Source organism: Dama dama, chromosome 20 (genome assembly GCF_033118175.1).
Source record: "Dama dama isolate Ldn47 chromosome 20, ASM3311817v1, whole genome shotgun sequence".
Classification (NCBI taxonomy): domain Eukaryota; kingdom Metazoa; phylum Chordata; class Mammalia; order Artiodactyla; family Cervidae; genus Dama; species Dama dama.
The window spans coordinates 91719276-91729253 of record NC_083700.1 but is presented as its reverse complement, the minus strand read 5'-3'; the positions used below and the strand labels follow the sequence as shown (position 1 = coordinate 91729253).

The 9978-nt window shown below is 40.0% G+C and overlaps 1 protein-coding gene across 2 annotated transcripts in view; it reads left to right on the top strand.

Annotated features, from left to right (window-relative positions):
• The first annotated feature begins 674 nt into the window (after positions 1-674).
• OSBPL9 (oxysterol binding protein like 9) overlaps positions 675-9978 on the top strand; it is a 164189-nt gene continuing 154885 nt past the window's right edge. For both annotated transcript variants that reach the window (XM_061121916.1, XM_061121915.1), the window contains exon 1: positions 675-817. In XM_061121916.1, the coding sequence (XP_060977899.1) occupies positions 707-817 (111 nt within the window). In that variant the 5' untranslated portion in view covers positions 675-706. The remainder of the gene's footprint in view (positions 818-9978) is intronic.

Below are 9978 nucleotides of genomic sequence, written 5' to 3'. Positions count from 1 at the left end.
CTCTAAGAAATCTGCTGTTACTTCTCTGACCTTGTCTCCAACTACCTTCTCCTTGCTCACTACTCTACTTACAGAACAACTTGCAGAACAACTTTCTGTTCCTTTGCCAGCCTCCCTCCTCTTTCTTCAGGTCTTTGCTCAAAAGTTACCTTCTCACTCAGGCCTTTGGGAACTTAAAATTGCAGCCCCTTACCCTTTGCCTCTTTACTTGCTTAATTTTTCTACAAATTACCAAATTGTAGTATACTATATAATTTACTATTTTTTTATTGCCTGTTCGCCTCATGAAGTCTGCTGAACCCCCAAGCCTTAGAGTTATCTAGCACAAAACAAAAAATATTTATTAAATGAATGGGTTTGTGAAATAATTGCTTAAATGAATATCAGATGTGAAATTATTTGAATGTGTAAGGTATCATTATGGGCAGTCAAATTATCTATGTTAATAAGTAACCTTAACTTCAGTATTCATGCCTGAATTCTTCACATTTCGGACACGGAGTCCTACACACAACAGACTCCGAAAGAAAATCGTTTTTTTGAGTTTTATAGCTGGAGGCGTGGGTCCGCGAATCCACCAAGGCGGGAAGCAGTTGCTGGCCCCGCCCTGGGCCCGCCCCTGTGGGCGATGACCACGCCCACCGAATGTTGAAAGCCTTATAGGCGAGTGACGTCAGGCCGTTTGTTGTCATTGGCGGCTCCCAAGATGGCGTCCATCATGGAAGGGCCGCTGAGTAAATGGACTAACGTAATGAAGGGCTGGCAGTACCGTTGGTTCGTGCTGGACTACAATGCAGGGCTGCTCTCCTACTACACAGTAAGTCCTTGGAGGCAAAGCGCCGGCTGCCCTGGGAGTCGCGATTCCTGGGTGGAGGTGGGGGCCAGGCTTTTTGGTAGCCCGGCAGAGGTTGCTAGGATGGGGGTGCCGCCGTACGGGAGGGTTCCCTCGTAGGGGAGGGTTTTGCGCCCCGGATAGCCAATGAGGGTGAAGGAGATGCTCGTGCAGCCAATAAGTAGGCACCGGTTGTATGATTTATGGGATGGGGGCGAGCCGTGTTCCTTTCTTAGGGTCCGGTGTTTGTGGGCGGGGGGGGGGCGAAGCGGGGCGCGGTTGTAGGTAGGTGCATGGTTGTAGTCGTGGCTTTTGAAGGGTTCGGTCTCGGGGTCTGTGCCGTTTCCACATGTTAATCATGGACTTGACAGTGTCCCCCACCAGGCCCTGTAGACGGCCGCGCCCCTTAGCTTCCCTCCAGGGATTGAGGAGCGCTGCTTTCTTAGAGCAGTGGTCTGACGAGCTTGGCCAGGTCCTGAAGTGACTGGCTCTTGCTCGACATGAAAGGTTCTGAAATTCCTCCAGTCTGCCCAAGTTGAGTCTCTTTCACAGGACTCTTGTCCATTCAGCTGGGGGCGAGCGTCACCGATGCCTTAACTTTTGAGAGCGGAGGATTTCCTAGACAGGAGTCTCTTGTTAGCGAAGAGAGACTGGATAGTGCGATGTCTCCTGAAAGTTATATTCTGGGAAGGGCTGAGTTAAGGGTTTCATTGTCGTTAAACACAAATCAGTGACTGTGGGAAAGGTCCATGAATTGCTGAGAATCTTATGTTCTGACTCTCGCTCCACCCCCGACGCGTTAGAAATGGAAAGTGGGTGGAATTAGAGAAATTACTTCCAAAGGTACTGTCTCTGAATGGTGTCTAGTTAATAATAGCCAATGAGAGGGAGGAAAGCTTTTCAAACGACAAAATAGAATGTCCTGAAACCTTTAGACAATAATAAAAGACAGAAGGGAAAAAATTATGATTATGGAAGAAGGATTAATGTCAACGAGAGGAATGGGGACACTAGTATTGATATTTTTTCGTTAATTTAAATATTTATTGAGCGCCCACTACGTGTTAATTATTACTGCTTTAGGCTAGGTGTGTGTGGGTGTGTGTGCTTATGTGTGTGCATGTGAGCGAGAATCAACGAAGTTCAAGATATTCACTATTCCTTTTCTCTGGAGCTTATATTCTAATCAGGTGGTTCCCTTGATTCTTTTTACTCACAGTAACTGCAGAATAAAGTATTCATTATCCCCATTTTACAGTTTTGGAATCTGAGGCTCCAGGCTTTTCAGCGATTTGCTCAAGGTCACAGAGCTAGCAGTAAGCAGTGTTATCAGGAGTCTAAATAACTTGGCTTTCCTTTTCCTTTACACTTCCCTTTCACTACAGGAATGAGAAAAATGCAATCTTTGAGTTACTAAAGACAAACCTACAGGAGTAAAAACTTTCAACACCAACTTCCTTTCTTTACATGATTTTGAAGGCGGAAAAGACTAAACAAACCTGGATGAAATTTAAATACATTGTTCAAGATTAGCTAGCTATGAAAGAGAGGCAAATGAACATTATATCCTGAAAACTCTGGAATTATGAAATCTCATAGTTCAGATAGATGAAGAGTAATAAGTTTCAGTAGAAGTGATAATCAGAAAATCCCACAGACCCTTTCCAGCCCATTCAAGGTAATTTCAGTGGCACTGTGGAATGAAGTTACTCTACAAATCCCAAATTTGTGTGGGTCTGAATTTAGGGCCAAACTGGAGGGGCCCCAAGTTGGGGTTCTTGGGAACTTCTCTCCCAGACAGAATCTTCTTTTTTTCCTGTTTTTCTCACTTTGGCTTATCTTTTTTCTGCCTCCTTGCCCTTTTAGTTTCTGAATATCTTGACAAATTTCTCCTTGTCTTTGGCTAAATATGGCTTTTTACATTATGCTTCTTTCTTCTCCCTCCCATTACTTATCCTCCCTTCTGAGATTAAACTGTAAAACATCATGCTTGCCAGTAGAAGGAGGTATCGTATTTCTCACTAATGGATGCTTAGAAATTTTCTTTTCTTTTTTTCCCTTGTTTTTTGGTGTTAAAGTATTTGTTTGCAGAGAAACAACAGAAAAATATTGTAAAATAAAATGATCTTGTGAAAATAAGGTGATACTCAATGCCAGATTAAAGGAGGTCCAGTAAAGATGAGTAAAGGATAGGTATTCACTTAAAGAGAAAGTAGGAGACACATTGAATATTGGCAGTGAATTCTGTACACTTGGACATTGTTTCAGTACATTAGGATTTGGAAGGATGAAGGTACATCTTAATGATCTGCATGCGGCTGATAACTTGGAGCTGCATCTTCCAGGAAGATTATCTGAATAGTTGCACAGCATTTTAAGCAGAGCGGTAAATGGCAAGTCATTCCATTCCTTGTTTCCAAAATCATTTGTGCTCTGGTCTGGCTCTGTAGTTGAGGTCTGTCTATTCTAGGGTGGCCATGAAAACCCTGACCTAAACTAGATTGACCTTGCTTTAGAGTTGGCCTGTGCCAAAAATTGATATTGAGATAATCTCAAGGTTTTGGAAAAGATCACAGGAATTGCTGTGAACTAAATAGCTTCACCCAAACCTCACCTTCATCTGGATCTTTTGGTCCTGGGCCCAGATCCTAACCTGTCCTCTGGGAATGAATAGTCTTTTTATTTTACATTTCTTTTATTTTCATATTATGTAAATTTTCAGTTCTTGAAAAACTGTTTAGTAGATATTCTTTCTAATACAGGGACAGAGAAATTGATTACCTTCTTTAGAAAATAGATTTAGGCAACCTTTTCAGGTCATGCTCCTGTCTTTTAATTATTAGAAACAGTGGTTTATTCAGGAAGCATTTATTTGGGACTTTTTAATAGGCACTTTATATATGGACTTCCCTCATAGCTCAGTTGGTAAAGAATTGGCCTGGAATACAGGAGACCCCCATTTGATTCCTGGGTCAGGAAGATCCGCTGGAGAAGGGAAAGGTTACCCACTCCAGTATTCTGGCCTGAAGAATTCCTTGGAGTGTATAGTCCATGGAGATGCAAATAGTCGGACACAACTGAGCAACTTTCATTTGCACTTTACTATATATGCTGGAGATAAAAACATGAAGGGGAGAGTCCCTTCCATCTAGGAACTCAAAATCTTGCAGAGTAGACACCTAAACATAATTTCAAAAAAGTATGATAAATTCTACAATAGAAATAAGAATAGACTGCTGTGGGAACATTGCCTAAAAAAGGCTAGAGAGACATTTGAGCTGAGACTTAAAGGTAGAAGAGAAGAAGGGCATTTCAGGCAGTGGGAAATATGCACAAATTGGGAAACTTGAGAACATAAAGTCCATTAAGAAGATATTGAGAATTTCTGAGCTTCTTTAATGTAAAGGCATGTAGGGAGATAACAGTAGATTGAATCCAGAAGGTATTTGGAGCCATAAGTCAGGCCTAGAGATGCAGATCTGTTAGATTATAGCATAGAATTTGTTAGTTGAATTTGGGGGTGAGCTGTACTGAGTCTTCCTTGTGGCACATGGCTTCTTTGTTGTTGCTCACGGGCTTTTCTCTAATTGTGGTGTGTGAGCTTCTCATTGTGGTGACTTCTCTTGTTGCGTACACAGGCTGTAGGGCACAAGGCCTTCAGTGGTTGTGGCACGTGAACTTAAGCCCCCTGGCATGTGGAATCTTAGTTTCTGGACCAGGTAGCAAACCAGTGCCCCCTGCATTGGCAGGTGGATTCTTAACCATTGGACCATCAGGGAAGTCCCCTGTTAGTTGAATTTTTATTAATTGAGATACCCAGGGAGGGATAAGGATATAAATTTGGGAACACTGTGTAAACAGCTAACCATTTATGTGGATCATGATCACAGAGAAAGATGAGAAAGGAAAGAAAATTGAGGGAGACACAGATATTCAAGGAGTTGGAAGACTAGAAAGCAGATGTTCATACCTTTTGATGATCAAATGTTTATTAAGTATGTACTAGGTGCTAGGCACTGTGCTGGGAAGAGGGGTTAAAACTGTAAATAAGATGGGAATAGTCCATGTTCTCATGATGCCTAGAGCCTGCCGGGGTGTACATCAAGTAAGAGCTGTGATGGGGAAGAATGGGATGTTGGGAGGTACACAAGTGGGCAGCTTGCCTCTGTCTTGGAGTATCAGGAAAGTTTTCCTTGAGGAAGTAGGTTTGCTCTGACCTGAATGGTGAGTAGAGAATAGCCATGTAAGCAGAGAGGGAAAACTGCTTGAGATGGAATAGATGTTTTTGAAAGAGACAAGGGAAAAAAAAAAGAAAGAGACAAGAGTAAGGAGCTTGTTAGTCCTGGAATTTAGGCTGTGAGGTGGACAATAGTGCGATGAGAGGGAGAGAGAAGCAGGGGCCAGATAATGAAAGACTTTCTTGGTAAACTGAGATAAGGAATTTGAACTTTTCACTCAGGGCAGTGGAAAGTCACTTAAGTGTTGTAAGCACTGTTTGTTGTGGAAAAAACTTTCATAGTACAAAATTCGTTTGAAACATATATGAAAGATGATAGTAAAATGAATTCCTGTCACCTAGCTTGTGCAGCTATTGATATATGGCTAATCTTGTCTTATTAATACTCCCAAAGCTCCCTCCTACCCCACTGGATTACTTTAAAGCAGATCCCAAATCTCTTATTATTTCATTTGTGAATATTTCAATATGTTTTACAGTGTTTAATTTCCTTGATTTTTCTCAAACATCTGTCCCTCACCAGTTGGTTTATTTGAGTCAGGATTCCAAACAAGATCCACACGTAAAACTGAGTCTCTTTTACTCTGTATGTCTTCCCTCCCTCTTTTTCTTTGCCACTCATTTGTTGAAGAAAGCAAATTATTCCGTAGATTTTCCACATTCTGGATTTTGCTGAGAGTATTCTTATGGTGTATTTAAATATGTTCCTTTATCCTCCATGTTTCCTATAAACTTATAATTAGAGCTAGAAGCTTAATCAAATTCAGCTCCCCACCCCCCACCCCCCACTTTGGGCGGGAATACTTTGTAGGTGGAACATATTACAAGTATCTCCACTTTCTGATAGTTTGCTTTACCCTACTTCATTTTAAGAAAAGACCTATTTAGTACCTGTTTTTGCTAACCAAAAGAAATCCAAAGAGGATTTTTGCTTTTGTGGAAAATACATGAAACGTGAAAATAGCATTCAGAGTTTTTTTTTTTTTTTGCAGCGAGCAGCTATAGAGTGACACCAGTAAGCTCCTCCCCTGGGACCTATGGGCTTCCCAGGTGGCACTAGTGGTAAAGAACCCACCTGCCAGTGCAGGAGACATAAGAGATGCAGGTTCGATCCCTGGGTTGGGAGGATCCCAAGGAGAAGGTTATGGCAACCCACTCCAGTATTCTTGCCTGGAGAATCCCATGGACAGAGGAGCCTGGAGGTCTGTAGGGTCACAAAGAGTCAGACACAACTGAAGCAACTTAGCATGCATGCTGGGAACTATTAATACATAATAGCAAGCTGCCGTAGTTTTGAACTGTGTCTGTGAGCATCTTTACTTTATCTCAGTTTATTTTGTGCATCTGTTAGCAAGGTGTGTCCTAAGGCAATTGCATCATTGCTTTATGTCATTTTGGCTTAGGGAAGGTTTCTTAGGAACAGGGGAAACCTGTACATCAAGTGGCCCATGATGTCTGGTTGTCTCTCTGTGGTTTTTAAAATTAAACAGTAGGTTCAGATAAAATTTGTATTTTTTAAAAGAATACTTTGGTTATGGAGAAATAGTGAAGTCATATTGACAGGATTTCAGTGATTGGATGTGAGTGAAGGGGAAGAGGAGTTTGATGGAATCCAGGTTTTTAGATTTAGTTGAATGAATGATGATAGGGAAGATAAGTGTAGTTTGGGTGGAGAACAGTGGTTGCTTTGGGGCATGTTGAAATTGAAGTAAAGATATTGCATAGTCAGAACTTAAAAAAATCTGGGCTACAGATAAATATTAGCTTTACACATATGGAGAGATGAGAAAGTGAATGAGTGGGAATAATAGAGACCTTTAGATAGAACACTGAGAAACACCATGGGATTAGATATCTATTGCTTTATAACAAATTTTGCCCATAATGATTTTATCCACTTAAAACAATAAACATTTATTATCTATGGCTCAGAACTTTGGGCTCAGGGTCTCTCATGAAGTTGCAGTCAAGACATTGGCTATGTCTGCAGTCATTTGAAAGACTTGACTGGAGCTGGAGGATTTGCTTCTAAGATGACTCACTCTCATGTCTGTTGGCAGAAAGCCTTAGTCCTTACTGGCTCCTGGAAGGTAGCCTCAGTTCCTCGCCAGCTAACCTCTCTGTTGGGCTACATGAGTGTCATCATGACAGGGCATCTATCTGGCTTCACCCAGAAGGAGTAATCCAAGTGAGAGCAAGGAGAAAGCTGAAGTGCCTATTTGACCTGGTCTGAGAACATCACTTTTGCCTTCTTCCATTCATTAGAAATGAATCATTAAGTTCAGTTCATGCTACAGGGGATGGGAATTTTAGGCATGGAAAAGAGAATTAACCTCTACCCTTTGAAAGGAGTGTCAGTTTATGGAGGGATTTTAAGCCATCACAGTTGTTTCTAAGGGATTGGGTAGAGAAAAGAACCTGCCCAGAAGAGTGAAAAGGGGCAGCCAGAGATATCCAAGAAAAACCAGAATGCGGCAGTCAGGGCAGGAACTGGCTTGAATACTGCTGAGAGAATTGAATAGATGAAATCTTAAAAATACTCATTGGACTGATCAGTTGGGACATCAAAAAGAAGTTTGCATGGAGTCAGAAGTTTGGCAGTCAGAGTGGTTTGAAGAGTAAATAGGAGGCAAGAAATAGAGAAGATGAGTGTAGATTGCTTAAGGTGTTTCATTATGAAAGAGGGACAGAGGAATATGGAACTGAGAGGAAAGAGCTTCTAAGGTAGGAGTATGCTTAAATGTTTTAGCGATGGGAAGCAGGGTACTTATTAAAGATGAGAGTAGAGTTAAGATTTAAGGAATGTAGTCAAGATTTAGATTAGTGGCCATGGGAACTGGAAAAAGGAATAACTAGGGTCACATTGAAATTAACCACGTGGTAAGAGGAGCTAGTTGAGATTATAAAATATGATTTGTTTAGTCATGACCTGTAAGTATTTAACACTTTTTCTTGTTTTGCATTGTCTTTATGACATTTCAGAGAGAAAAGTGAGAAATAGTGAGTTAATACGTTGTCAGGGTCACTCAAGGTTTTCTTTAAAAGGAATCATTGGAGAAATGATGTGTTTTGCTGTTAACTTGCTAGCTGGAAGAGACTCATATGAGACTATGCATTTCAAAACCACTGGTGCACTGGGAAGACCCAGAGGGATCGGGTAGAGAGGGAGGTGGGAGGGGGGATAGGGATGGGGAACACATGTAAATCCATGGCTGATTCATGTCAATGTATGACAAAAACCACTACAATATTGTAAAGTAATTAGCCTCCAACTAATAAAAAAAAAAACAAAAAAACAAAAAAAAACATACTGGTAATCCGAACACATTTAAATATTACTTGACAGTCCTTAGCAATGTCTGGAAGGAGATAAAATCTCTCATCTAATTCTTGGATTTTAGGTTTTTGAAGAGCTTAAATATATGTGTTTTTCTTGCAAAGATGTAAAAGAGGGAATCTCAGATTCTCCTAGAAATGTATCAGCACCACACCCATCAAGCATTTAAAAGTGAATTTATACTTTTGTAAATAAACTTCTTGGTTATATCAACTATGTTTTTTATTAAGCTTACATGGTACATATTAATAATCCAAATTAATAAAGTAGCTTTAGAATTGCGAAAGGAACACAAGAAAAATCGTACCTAATCTAAATGCCCTGAAAAGAAGTATGTGGAAATTTTATGTCTTGTGGTTTCCTCGAATACCCTAGTCAGCCTTAGTTTTTCTCTTTTTTTATTTTTATTTTTTTGGCTGCGCTGAGCGAGGCACGTGGGATCTTAGTTCTCCAACCAGGGATGGAGCCTGTACCCTCTGCAGTGTAAGGTGTGGAGTTTTAACCACTGGACCGCCAGGGAAGTCCCTCTATTGCATTCTTTGTCTGTATAGCAAGCTTGTAAACTCCTTGATAGTACTACTAGCATTATAATTTTCAAGCCCTATAAATATAGCACATCGTTCTCATAGTGAATGGAATGTCCAAGGCCCTTTGAACTAAGAGATGTGATATAGAAGGTTGTTTTGAAATCATTGCTTATACAGCCTTGTAAGTTTTGCAGAATATACTGATAGCAAATATGTTTATGGCTTATGTAAAACCTGATTAAGCTTATATTAATAACAATGGCTTTTGTTTTAATCATCCTTAGCCTGTAGAACTGTGTGGGATCTTTGGTTAGTGTGTTATATCAGACAAGCAGTCAGTTCTTGCTTTATTGCAGGCAGTTTTGTTGATGATAGTAATTTGTAGAAGGATAGACAGTAGAGCTATTCTTAAATATGCCACTCTTATATGTGGCAGTTGTCATAGGATTAGATTTTCAACTAGTTATATAATGCCAGTCAAAGCTAGCTAGGACAATGCTCAAGAGATTTAGATTAAGGACCTAGTTCCTTTTACTACTTATAGAGAAAAACAAATGGCCAGTTTAGTCTTTTTCTTCTCATTTACTGTATTATAAAGGATAATTATCTTAGACTAATTTAAACTAAAAAAAAAAAAATTTACTTTTTTTGTGAAAGTTAAGTTTACATGATACATGGAATGATATAAATGGAATCATATTTGGGGAAAGTATTTTGAGGTATTCAAAATTAATTTTTTCCCCTTCACATGACAAAGATTATTATGAATGTTAATATTCTGATTCCTGGAGTTTTTTTACATTGAGCCTTCATGCTAAGATTGTCTATTTATTTAATTGAATTTATTTTATTTTAGCATTACTCTTATGGCACAGGTGGTCAAATGAAATATTGGATGAATATTTGGTTTGTCATTCTGGCAGCTGTCTCTAGTCTCAATCTTCCTCTTTCCTCCATCTCTCACAGATGATACCATGCTTCCCAGAGACAATAGAGGTCATTTGGTGGGAACACTCTCAACTCCTTGTACTGCCACCTATTGGTA